We start from the raw sequence: 13,810 nt of genomic DNA on the forward strand, positions 1-13,810 counted from the left end.
GGTGGAAAGGTCCAAAATTTATGACAATATCCCAATGGCAAAATGTGTAATATCAGGCATGAAATTCCCCTCAGAAAAAAATCTAAAAAAATAGCCAAGAGTTGATAAGTCACCAACAAAGTAAAGAAATCAAAAGCGATTTTTTCAAGATCAGTCTGCATGATAGCTTTATCACCTGTCTTTGAAAAGCGGTAAACAAGAGTGTCGCTAAGGCGAGCACATGATAAACCCGCCCCATTATGCGGAAAATGGAGTTATTGGTTAAGCAAGAAAAGTGGAAGATGGCGACTTCACCTTTGACCTTCTGACCTAAGAATCGTTAGATTTCCTGGGATCTATGCTAGTATCATACACACCAAATCATATGAGCCTTGGTTAAGTTAAACTAAAGTTATCACATTAACAACGACTTCAGAAGAGTAAGATCTATGAAAACATGTCAGTGTGACCTTGACCTTTGACCTTTTGACCCGAAAATTGATAAGGTTCCTGACGTGACGTGAAACTCAAGGAGGATGTTCATTAATGCTTGATCAAGTTTCATGAACTAGGTCCATATATTTTCTAAGTTATGATGACATTTCAAAAACTTAACCTTAGGTTAAGATTTTTATGTTGATTCCCCCAACATGGTCTATGTTCATTGACCCTAAATGACCTTTGACCTTGGTCATGTGACCTGAAACTAAGGCAGGTTTTTTTAGTAATAATTGATTAACCTTATGGCCAAGTTTCATGAACTAGGTCCATATACTTTCTAAGTTATGGTGTCATTTGAAAAACTTAACCTTTTGTTAAGATTTGGTGTTGACGCTGCCGTCGTCGTTGGAAAAGCGGCGCCTATAGTCTCACTCTGCTTCGCAGACAAAAAAAATTAAATTCTAGCTTTTCTTCAACCCTTTTTTTTGTACATCCATGTACATGTATGTAGTTGCATATCTCAACTTTTTCACCACACAGCATGTTTACAATAGCAAAGCTTTGCTCTTGGGGAAATTGGTACTGGTTACTAAAAGTGTCAACATTTTCGCACATTGTTTAATTTGTGGATAATCTAATTCAATTTCTACTATTGGTTGCACAGACTTTACCATAGTATAGTGATTAGAAAATCAATTGATTTAAACGTAAGACCTTGTCTAATTCAGTGGATAGTTAGTTTTTTTATAAAATCATTCACAATCTGTTAAATATCAGGGCATATTGTCTTCATACATGTATATTACAAATCATGCTGAAGTGCCTCAAGGCACAATATTAGGCCCAATATTATTTTTGATCATGTTTAAAGATGCAAGTCAGAATTAATCTTTATTCTTCACTGCACTTTAAATATGTTAATAATCTTACTATATTTGAAAATCATTCAATACTAACTCCTTCTGTATTACAATGTTATTTAAATGCACTTGTTACCTGGTCATCTGATAATCATATGAAACTACATGTAAATCCGAAAAATGCAATGTAATCAGCTATTTTTTTCTAAAATCCCACCATTACCTAATCTATTGAATATTGGTGACACTTCTCTGCAATATACAGAAACTGTTGAAATACTTGATGTTTATATTCAGTCGAACTTAAAATGGGATAGATATTATAAAAAGGTGTAACAAAAATTTGTATATGTTCAGACTTGTCAAACAATATAAACTCCCTATGTCAGACATTGTTTAAATTTACATTGGATATATATACGTCCAATATTGGAGTATTGTGTACCAGAACTCAACGGAGCACTAACTGCTAAACAAGTAAGGACTTGGAAAAAATACCCCTCCACCCCCCCCAAAAAAAAAAGAGTTTGTAAAATAATTCTTGTACGATTATAGACTTTGAAAATGCACTAACAAAATGTGGATTAGAATGTCTAGAAAGAAGACGAAAAAATTTGTGTATGGAGTTTGCTAAATCTCTAATAGAGTATTGTAAAAAACCCTCACTGTCATAACTGGCTACCAATAAGGAAAAATGTCTCAATCTCATTAAGTGTTCCAAACTTTGCTCAGATAAAATGCGTAACAGATCGTTTTAGAAAAAGTGCAATACAATATTTCATAGATTTACTAAATTATTATTAAACTTTACTTTCATAGCCTTGAAATCGACTTAAATTTTTGTCATTGTTTTAGTCTCCATTTAAATCCAATAGGCCTACTATTTGAATATTTAATTGTCTAATATTCATCATCTTTGAAGTATTTTTCAAATTATATTGTATTATACTTTAATGAATCCTTATTTACACTTGCTCCTTAAACATTATCTATTATTATCTATGTACATCCCAAATCCTTACATGTACATGTTTAAATTGTAATTGTTGCTTTTACCCATGTAAGACTTGTGAACACTTTACTGTCAACATGCTAATTTCAGCCTTTTGGCTGTGTAAAATGCATTGTTTTTATACAAAATAAGCCATGATTGAATTGAATTCGCGAAATAAAAACCCCTGTGAAAATAACAGCTTCTACAGTACTGGAGAAGTGGAGAATAATTAGACTCAATTACCAAATTGAAAGTTGTACATGTAGGTTAAGGAAACATCAAACAAATTGATGATCAATATTTACCTCCAATTGGTTACAAGTATAGAGAGCCTGGATTTCATCAGTGAGACGTTGGCGAGTAGGACTGATGCTACCAAGTGAAGGATTTGAAGAATCTGGACCTACAAGTAGAAGGGGAGCAGTGAGGTAAACAAAGCAGGTTTGATACTTTTCAGAAATATGTACTGTAATTGATAATAATGTTTCTTTATCAATATAAATGGCAAAGAAATAAGAACAATCCAGCCAGTCAAAAAATACAACAAATGAAGAGCAAAATGTCAATAATGATTCTTCCAATTGTTTCTTCTTTTGGTTACATGAACGACAAAGAACACTGCCACCGTGACAGCAAGGATTCAGGGCTGGAGGCAATTATATTTGGCAAAATTTTGAGGGGGCCAAACATGGTCATGGCATAAACAAGCGAAAATTTATAACAGAATCGGTGTTCCTGGGTTTTAGAAATATGTTGCTAAATTACATGTACCGGTACCGTACCGTATATCTGCACAATATTATCAATATTAGGTACCAAGAAATTTTTGACCTTATATACGCCTAGCCCGCCCTTGACTCTATTCTGTATGATCTAGACTTAGTTTAGATCTAGATCTAACTGTACTTTTGGCCTAGATTTCATCATCTCTTTCCTTGGCTTTTTTTGTCTCTTCAAATTTTCCTCCTTTTTTGGAAGGTCTTGTCTCTTGAAAAGTTAACGTTAAAACTTAATTGCCAAAAAAGGCAAAATTGGTGGTCATGCCAAATGGCCCAAGGACAAGGCAGCCCCTGGCAGTCATGGCAGTGGACATGGAGGATGGAGGTAGAATTGAATTGTAGAACAACTTACTTCTGTACAGTTCATGTCCTCTCCAGCGCGTAACTTGCTCATCATCCAACAATGATTTTTGTCGAACAGTAATTCCAGCGGCAAATGAGCAGCCGACCCCCATGTGTCAGCCTTTCTCCCGGGTCTGCGGCGGCCCAGAGATCGACCGCAAGCCGGGGTTCGTCCAAGTTCTCGTTCGTCAAGTGGAGCACATCTTCCTCAATTTTATCGGGCAGTTCCCACCTTTAAGATATTCAGTTGCTAGATGATGTATTCTTCATGACAATTACCGGTACTCGGGGTACAGTAATTCAGTTCCCGTGCGCTGGTGCATTGAATTTAGAATAAAACAATACACTAACCTTGTATGGCCGCGATCATAAGCGCAGCCGCGACGCGTTTCTTTTTTGCTTCAAGATTTATCCGCATTGTCGATGTCAAATACAGTTGCGTAACGGGGGAGGGGGGGGGGGGGCAAGTTGCCCCCCCTGGCGGATTTCACCGGGGAAATGAAAGAAAAATGGGAAAAAGAAAAAAAGGAGGGATAAGGAAAGGGGAAGGAAAGGGGAAAAGGAAAACAGGAAAGGGAAAAGAAATTAAGCAAAGAAAAAACATTTTTGCAATGGAAAAGGAAGGAAAGCGGGAAAATGTACGAAAGAAGAACATTTGAGAAAGAACAAATCATTCCGAAATAGGCCTATGTAATGCAATAGCACGATGGAAAATAAATGAAAAGATGACAATATGGCAAACGATAATGGAAACGAAGGTAGAATGTAATTAGTCAAAAGCTAAATTGGAAAACAAAGAAAAGGGACAAGAAAAAAAAACAATAACACTACCGGGCTGAAGATGATTGAAATTAAAGAGGAAGAAAGATGAACTGCATGCTAAATTTTATGCAAATAAGCTACCGGCGGCGCTTTGCCCCAGACCCCACGCAGTAGGCATGGTAGGTGCAGCTCTTCGATAACCTTATGGCGCTCTGAAGCTGGGGCTGGTAGATGAAATGGTATAGCCAATCTCCACTTGGCGGAAGTAACTGGTATCCAAGTGTAATGTCCTCTCGAAGATGATGAGTAATAGAAGGCAAAGTTGAGAAATGAAGTAGGATGAAATTTGGAAAACACTACATCAGCCCCCTCCTAGATCGTTGAATAAAATGAAACGGTCGATAACAAAGAAAATAGTAATACAAATTAAAATGAAAGACTTGAACAAAGCGCTTTGGAAAATGCACTTTTCTACCTGAACGAGTTTGTCTGAGTTCAGGAGATGATGAAGAAGGAGTGATGGAGGGAGGCGGAGGCTTAGTGGTTGGTGTAGTAGTCACTTGAGAAGGTTTAGGCCCGGGGAGGTTTTCCACTTTCAACTACACCAATCATGCTATGTGAGGTTTGTGAAACATTATATATATGGCGAAGGTGGTAAAATGCATGATAGTTAAATCTATATTCTTGAAATTCACTTTGGCCAATTATTGCTTTGTAATGTATACGCACCTTTGAATTGAGGATTAGTGCCTTCATAGGGGGGGGGGGGATGCTGTTCTGGCTATCTAAGGACCAAGCAGTGACCAATTTGTCCACATTAGACAGTAGTTAGGTATTTGGATTGAACTCATTTGCATAATTGCTCCACAGTCATGTTTATTCACTGCTAAAGTCATATATTTTTTAAATAGTCAAAGTGGTCAAAATGATCAAAATGGTCACAACATTTTGATCAATTACTATAGGTAATATTATATTGAAATCAATAAGTATTTTGTCACTTATAATAATTGATATAATACATCTTATTAACAACACAGAGCAACAACAACATTTGATTTTTTTTAAACATTCGAAATGTCACATTATGAAAAATACGAGACATTTGGCTTCCTCCTGCTCGTACGCACGGTCGTCCGTGCAACACATGATAGTTTTATGAATATATGCACCCTTTTTCTTAAAAGTTGATGGAGAGTGGGAAAAATTAATCGTATCGAGTCGGGGTATTTGGTAATGAGTACAGGAGAAACTATATTTCACTGATTTTCACGATTCATCCCATTTGATTAACTCATCTATTCGTGTTTTGGGGCTAATCTTTCCCTTACGCATTGCTTTTTGGCAGAAGTTCTATGGAAAATGCACCTTTTTTCACACAAACTTTGAGACACTCTGTATTCATTCCCCCATTGCTCGAGAATGAATGGGCAGTTAACAACGGGGTGAAAGATTTATTGAAGAATGGAATGTATATTTCACGAAAATGGAAGTCATTTCCCCATTGGATGTTATCTTCAATACGTGCTTTTTAGATGAAGTTAGTTGTCGAATAGGTTCTCCTGGCATTTGAGGTCTCTATCGGTGACGTCACTCAGGATCGTCATGCCTGAACCATCGGCCTGGCAGGGGTCGCAATCATGATTTATACGCATAATGCACTCGATATATACAATAATCTTGTCCTCTCGTTCAAATGAATGTGAAACTCATATAATTTTCATCAGAGCATTCATCAGGAGTACTGTAGTACACATTTCTTTGTTATAAGTGAAAGTCCCTCCAGTGAGTTTGATCACCCCTATTGTGAAAATGTATCACCCCTAAGTTGTAACACAGTCAGCTGTTTGCACTCAGGGTCACTCCGTGACCTGTGTGTGCGTTCAAGAGTTGTACACGATTTTCTGTCTCATTTAGGCAGAAATAATGTGGTCATTGTCAGGACCAAAAGTGACCAAAATTACCACTAGCTCATAAATGGTCAATAAGACTGATATATGGAATCATTGAAATAATCTACTTCACAAAGTTTAGGTTTATGTCCTAACATTGAATGATGCTAAAATGTCTTATTCCTGAATTTGCTGTCCCATATACTGTTTGTGAAGTTTCTATTTACATTTACTATGTGTTCAAGGTGGCTAACATAGTGAAAATGACCAGTGCATATAGTAAACAAGTGGAATGCCTCCGGCCGTCTCACCTGCATCACGCGGTTCAATATAGCAGCAGTGCTGACTTTGAATACTACTCTAACTCGCACAAGATGTTCAGTGATACATGGTTACTCTTATGTCCACTTTTTATGAACTAGACCAATAAACTTACAGAGATATGATGGTTATTCAACAGATACACCCAATTCGGCCAAAGTTCATTGACCTTTGACCTTGGTCATGTGACCTGAAATGCGCACAGGATGTTCAGTGATACTTGATTACTCTAATGTCCAAGTTTAACGAACTAGACCAATAAACTTTCAAAGTTATGATGGTAATTCAACAGATACCCCCGATTCGGCCAAAGTTCATTGACCCTAAATGACCTTTGACCTTGATCATGTGACCTGAAACTCGAAAAGGATGTTCAGTGATACTTGATTACTCTTATGTACAAGTTTCATGAATCAGATCCATAAACTTTCAAAGTTATGATGGTAATTCAACAGATACACCCAATTCGGCCAAAGTTCATTGACCTTTGACCTTGGTCATGTGACCTGAAACGCGCACAGGATGTTCAGTGACACTTGATTACTCTAATGTCCAAGTTTAACGAACTAGACCAATAAACTTTCAAAGTTATGATGGTAATTCAACAGATACCCCCGATTCGGCCAAAGTTCATTGACCCTAAATGACCTTTGACCTTAATCATGAGACCTGAAACTTGCACAAAATTTTCAGTGATGCTTAATTACTATTATGTCTAAGTTTCATGAATCAGATCCATAAACTTTCAAAGTTATGATGGGAATTCAACAGATATCCCCAATTTGGCCAAAGTTCATTGACCCTAAATGACCTTTGACCTTGGTCATGTGACGTGAAACTCATGCAGGATGTTCAGTGATACTTGATTAACCTTATGTCCAAGTTTCATGAACTAGGTCCATATATTTTCTAAGTTATGATGACATTTCAAAAACTTAACCTCAGGTTAAGATTTCGATGTTGAATCCTCCAACATGGTCTAAGTTCATTGACCCTAAATGACCTTTGACCTTGGTCATGTGACATGAAACTCTAATAGGATGTTCAGTAATACTTGATTAACCTTATGGCCAAGTTTTATTAACTAGGTCCATATAATTTCTAAGTTATGATGTCATTTCAAAAACTTAACCTCAGGTTAAGATTTGATGTTGACGCCGCCGCCGCCGTCGGAAAAGCGGCGCCTATAGTCTCACTTTGCTTCGCAGGTGAGACAAAAACCCTATGTTTGCTGGATGTAAAGGGTTTTATCACATTTATCAACACTCTTCACCGATTATTGGTAGTTCTTGCTGATAATGATACTGACCAACATTTGAGCCCTCTTGGAATCATCAAAGCATGAGTGGTCACTGGTGAGGAAAAAGACAAGTGGTCAAAACGACCACAGGGTCCAATAGTTAGGCCAATAACACTGGACTATGTGGAATCATTGTATTGATTTTAACCTAAAAGCTTTCAAACTTTCCCCATAGAACAATAATTGATGCTAATATTAACGCAATCTTGAATGTCTCCTCACCATGTTCGCTTTAGGCTGGATTAACATACACATTGGGCAGGGTTCAAGCCCGGGGTCACGGTGGCCAAAATGACCAAGGTAGTCAAAATACTTTGGGGATATTCAATTTCAAGGATTCATACACCAATGTTAGGTCCCACAGCACACCCTTGTTACGATTCCGGTAACATTCAAAGTATTTTTTGATAAATTGAACTGATGTCATTGGTCATTTTCAGGACCACAAGTGGCCAAAATGACCATAAGCGAATGAATAGGGTAATTAGGACTGACATATTTTGAATCAGTATAAAATTTTACACAAGATAGACCCTTAAAGGGGAAGTTCACCCTGACAAAAAGTTTATTGTAAAAGTAGAAGAAAAATTAATGAAAAATATTGCCGAAGGTTTGAGAAAAAATCATCAAATAATAAAAAAAGTTATTAGAATTTCAATTATTTGATTTGTGACGTCATATGCGAGCAGCATTCCTACATAGCGAATGGTAAAAAATCAATGAAATGTCATTTTCTCAGAAAATTGAAAATGGTTTTCACTGTAACTTTTGTATATCAATAGACAAATCGTTTCACACCCGATCATGAAAAGAAAACAAAATTAAGTCATCAGGAACCATACAATATTTGAAATTTATGCATTTTTTATTACATAACACATGGGGCAGCTGCTCGTTTATGACGTCACAAAATTTTGAACTCTAATAACTTTCTTACTCTTTAACGGATTTTCCTCAAACCTTCACCAATATTTTTTACTATTTTTTCTGCTAATTTTACAAGAAATTTTTCTTCAGGGTGAACTTCCCCTTTAAATGCATTCCCATTTTATAAGGGAAGAATATCAAACTCGCTGAAGACCTAACACTCCTGCCGATTTGCACAGTTTATTATGGAAAACTGAGCGAATGGTCAGTTATGCCTGAAGTACCCAAAATGACCCTTATAGGTCAAAACTGACGGAATAAATTACATGGGGTTGATTGTTATTATCCAGCGCACATTTTAAAAACAAATGTGGATTTCTAAAGATATCCAAACTTAGTTCTGATCAATATTTGTAACACATTTCTGACCAAAAAAATCATGAAAATGGTCAATTTTGGTCAAAACGTGGCCAAAATGACCACTTCTATTGTGATTTGGCGAATGAAACCACTTTATCTGGAACCTGGGTGCAATTCTACTTAGGACAGACTCTTTTAATTGGATGTGGGTACAAAAGCATTTTGTTAAGGGACCATTGTTCAAGGAGTGGTCAAAATGGTCATTTTTGGTCAAAAATGGCCAAAATGTCGTGAGTACGATCAATAAGACTGACATTTTTGGAATCAGCACACAATTTTACCCCAGATAAGCTTGTCAAACCTTCCCAACCTAAAATTCTGATTAAAGCCCCTATCTCCTAGACTAAGATGGATATGAGCATCTTTAATACATATAAAAACATCTTATAACTAAGTGAATGTGTCCTGCATACAAGACGATTATACCTTGGTCACATTTGCTCTACGGCGGCCGTACGGCGAGTCGAAAACAGCCCACCTAAAATGTTAAAACGGCTGTAGTCGACTCGCCATATACGGCCGCCGTAGAGCAAATGTGACCAAGGTATTAACGTGTCGGTATTTTTTTTTACTGTCCTGCCGAGTTCTTAAGGGAGTTACCATAAACAGAAACAAACAGAAACAGGACGAACACGATATTAATTCTATTTTGTTTAGTCATGTTCTTAAAATGTATTGGTGTACATGTTCATATGGCTTCTATGGCTACTTATTTATTCATTCATTCATCTATTTATTTCCATTTCTGGTAAAAAACATTAAAATACAATAAAATATTTACAAAAAGAAAACATATGAATATAAATACCAAGAATAGTGGGGGGGGGAGCCAGCAGAGGCCATGGGCCTTTCAAAGGCTGGGCTCCAATACCATATGGAAACAAACATAATATAGAAGGGGGGGGGGGGTACATTTATGTCTGAATTGTGATGGGTAAATTACATAGTACTTTCGTTTAAATGAGGCAATACATGGGGACATTTATATATTAGCAGGTATTGCATTCCAAGTAATTACTCCAGAATATTTTACCGATTTACGTGAAGTTTGATATTTCAAAAGAGGAATAAACAGGTTATTAGCATGTCTTGTATTAAGTATATGGACATCCTTTGTCATTTTAAACGTATCATAAAAAATGTGGGGGAAGCAAGTTTTTATTATACATGTACATAAATGATCCAACTTGCAGTTCATGTATTTGAAATATAGTTAGCATATTAAATTTTCTAAAAAGAGGTCCAGATGGAGTTCTCGGATGAGAGTTTGCAATTGCACGTAGTGCTCTTTTTGTAAAACATACAATTTATTTAGAAGAATTTTAGCACAACGCCCCCAAGTTACAATACAATAAGACAGATGGGAAAGGATACTAGCATTATATATATTAATCAATATTTTCAAAGGAACAAAGTGTCTTATTTTGTATAATATACCAATTGCACACGAGATCTTCCGCAGGATGATATTAATATGTGGAGTCCAAGTAAGATTTCCTTCAATTGTCACTCCATTGCAAGAAATATGGTGTTTGATACCTGTTGTATATTAAAATTATTGATTGCAACATCGCAGATTTGTTCAGAATTTTTTTTTATTTTTTGGTTTGAATATCATATAATTAGTTTTTTGAGAATTAACAAGTAATTTATTAGCCATAAATCACATCTCCAATTTTGGTAGTTCCGAAGTAATTATATTAGATATTTCATGGGCATTTTTACCTGATACAAAAAGGTTTCTGTCATCTGCGAATATGATTGGATGAAAGTTTAGGGTTACATATTGCATATCGTTAACATATAATAGAAAAAATAACGGGCTTAAAATGGATCCTTGCGGAACACCTGCATTAAGTGTTAGCAATCTAGGATTAATACCATCTATACATACAAATTGTTTTCTGTTATATGAATAACTCATGCTAAAGAAATTCCTCTAAACCCATAAAATTGCAACTTCCGTAATAAAATATGATTTATTGAGTCGAACGCTTTCGACAAATCTAGAAATATTCCAAGACCAATATTCTTATTTTCAAAAGCTGTATTAATATAATTAATAAATTCAAGTAGGGCCATAGATGTAGAATGGCCAGAACGAAAACCGAACTATTGTATAAAATATTATATTTAGATATATAAGATATTATCTTTGCATACATCAATTTTTTCAAATAATTTATCAAAAACTGAAAGTAGGGATACAGGACGATAGTTTGTACACAAAGACTTGTCCCCCTTCTTGTATATAGGTAAGACTTTAGAAATCATTAAAGCATCTGCAAAACATCCTGTTTTTATTGAAGTATTGAAAATATGAGTTAAAACTGGTGCTTTCTTGGAACCTTTCTTGGCAACTTGACCTGTTGGAGCCATGATGAATGTATACATTGTTGTAAAAACTTGGTATCTATATCATCATAACCCGGACTTTTTCCTTCTTTTAATTTGAATACCATGTCTATCACCTCAGATTCTTTTATACATGTGAAAAATAAGGATTGTGGGTAATCACCAGTCATATATACAGTGCGTATCAAAAAAAAGTTTACACTTTGAAAAAATCCTGTAAAATTATACATTTGTAATATTCTGAAGATTTTTCCACATTTTAACATTAGTACAGATCCATTAAAGCAAATGACGATATAACTGTCGAAAAATATTTCCGCTTGAGTGAGCACCACTTACTTTTGAATAGTTAGTGAAAAATGATTTGCGCAGAACTTTGAAATAGTTATTCGAATAAAAGTAGAACTTAAACATAAAGAAAAAATGAAATTTAGCTAGTAAAATTGATTTAAAGATATCTTTTAACCTTTTTGACTTGTTTCCTTGCCCACAAACACTTCAAAGGGTGTGATGCGCCCCACCCCACTCCCCCACACACCGAGGTCATCGTGACGATATTTGCTTTATACACTGAGCTGTGATTTACATGGAATGGCTTAGGCTTTATTTTCATTTTGTTAATCAGTATCGAGCTTGGAAAATGTGTGGAGAAACAAGTATTAAATGAAAAATGAAACGTAAACCCACTTTCAATGATAAAAACTTCGTGAAAAAATGCTGGAGATGTCTGATATAAACTTTTGTTCAGATTCAGTTATGTCCTCAGATCCAGCTGGCACTAAAATGGTAAAGGTTGTGCTTACTAACTGTTGAAATTTCAATTTGGGTGGCAAAATTGTTTCAGAATGCTTGAATGTGTCCGTTTTATTTCAATTGACTAAAATTGCAAGGGAAATGTATGAGAAATGTTTCCGGAGGGCAAGTTTGATTTCGCTCTTTCCCTTGACACAGCGTGAAAATGAGCATTTCTGCGCAAACAGATTTCTGCGAGCTTTACAAAAATGGACAGCGCTCACTCAAGTGTAACATTCTGACAAAACTTTTACTTTCATTGGATAGATGAGACCCAAACCCAAAATTATATGTGAAAAATTTACCCACATGTTGTATATTTTTTCATTCCCAGGGATTTTTCAAAGTGTAAACTTTTTTTGATATGCACTGTATAACAGGGTTTGTCAAAGTATGAGGCATATTATTTATAACCTTCGTACCGATGGAAACAAAATATTCGTTGAAAACTTCAAAAACTTCTTTTGGTTCTTCGATAGTTCCCCCATCTTTTACCAGAACTTGACATTCAACTTTCTTCTGTTGTTTCAATAATTATTTATAACACGCCATGTTCCTTTCAAATCATTTTTGTTGTAAAATTTCTTTTGATAAGTCTCGTTTGGCTTTTCTTATGGCATTATTTACAATATTCCTCTGCTTCTTGTATGCATTTTTTCTATAATTTATAATTATATGGAAATAAAGGGAGCGGTGTGAAAATAATCGACCTCTTATCTCTTTGAATGTATGTTTTTGCATATCAAGAAGAGAATGGTACGTCATCTTTATATTGGAAAAAACAACAATCTGCAGAGAGAGAGAGAGACAGAGAAAGAAAAACATACCACAAACGAGTAAACATAGACTGACAGTATATAAGCATGAAAGTATCATGAATTTTCAATTAATTATGTTATTGTATCTGTTAAAGAATATCATTTTATATCTCCTCTCTTTTCTCTCTCTATGTTGGAATTTACGAACTAGTGGGGCTCAGTCACATTTACTGCTACAATAATTATGGTGAAAATTTACTTTTTATTCATTCGTATTCTGTGTATTTGCTCTTATATTGAACCATTCCAATCATGTTAATATGTTGATTTATTTCAATAAAATTAACTTACAAAGAAAAAAAACCACATTTAACTCAATTACTCACCTGGTTATACTTCCAATAACCTTGATGTAATCTGCTCAATGAAATGCAATTTACAATTCGTTTCCATTAGAAATAGATACATTATAACATCTTTTTCAAATGCTAGAAAGTGTGTGCTGATTAATCAAATCGGATGTGGAATAATAGTATGTCTATTAATTAATGTCATCGGACTTTTCTTGGAATGATCAATGTTCACCCAAATCTGATTTGATTTCGACAGCTTTAATCGCAAAATATCGTATTTTCGCAATTACAACGCAGATGCTTTCTATATACATGTTCTCCAACGCACCAATTACTTTAAAAATGCAAATAAAATCACAATGGACAGCTTAGAAATCTTTTTTGTCGACAGTTAGTGGACCGGGACAGCAGATCGTCCAACGATTCGGACCAGACGAACAATTGCAAATTTTGCCCAGTCCAGGAAGACGCTGCTGTTACGATTCACCGATTTTCGACAAAGGCTGATTTGTCACTGAAGGGCTTTTGATAAAAGATTATCTGTGTTGTAGAAAACGTCTGTGTAGTGATTGCGAAAATGATCTTATGTCAACTA

General features: G+C 35.4%; 1 protein-coding gene across 1 annotated transcript in view; it reads right to left on the reverse strand.

Annotated features, from left to right (window-relative positions):
* LOC121408704 (snake venom 5'-nucleotidase-like) overlaps nucleotides 1-3,777 on the reverse strand; it is a 54,568-nt gene extending 50,791 nt beyond the window's left edge. The window contains exons 1-2 of the mRNA XM_041600306.1: nucleotides 3,406-3,777; nucleotides 2,580-2,677 (exon numbers count right to left, since the gene is read on the reverse strand). Coding sequence (XP_041456240.1) covers nucleotides 2,580-2,677; nucleotides 3,406-3,508 — 201 coding nt within the window. The 5' untranslated portion in view covers nucleotides 3,509-3,777. The remainder of the gene's footprint in view (nucleotides 1-2,579; nucleotides 2,678-3,405) is intronic.
* Between the last annotated feature and the right edge of the window lie 10,033 nt (nucleotides 3,778-13,810).

Source organism: Lytechinus variegatus, chromosome 2 (assembly GCF_018143015.1).
Source record: "Lytechinus variegatus isolate NC3 chromosome 2, Lvar_3.0, whole genome shotgun sequence".
Classification (NCBI taxonomy): domain Eukaryota; kingdom Metazoa; phylum Echinodermata; class Echinoidea; order Temnopleuroida; family Toxopneustidae; genus Lytechinus; species Lytechinus variegatus.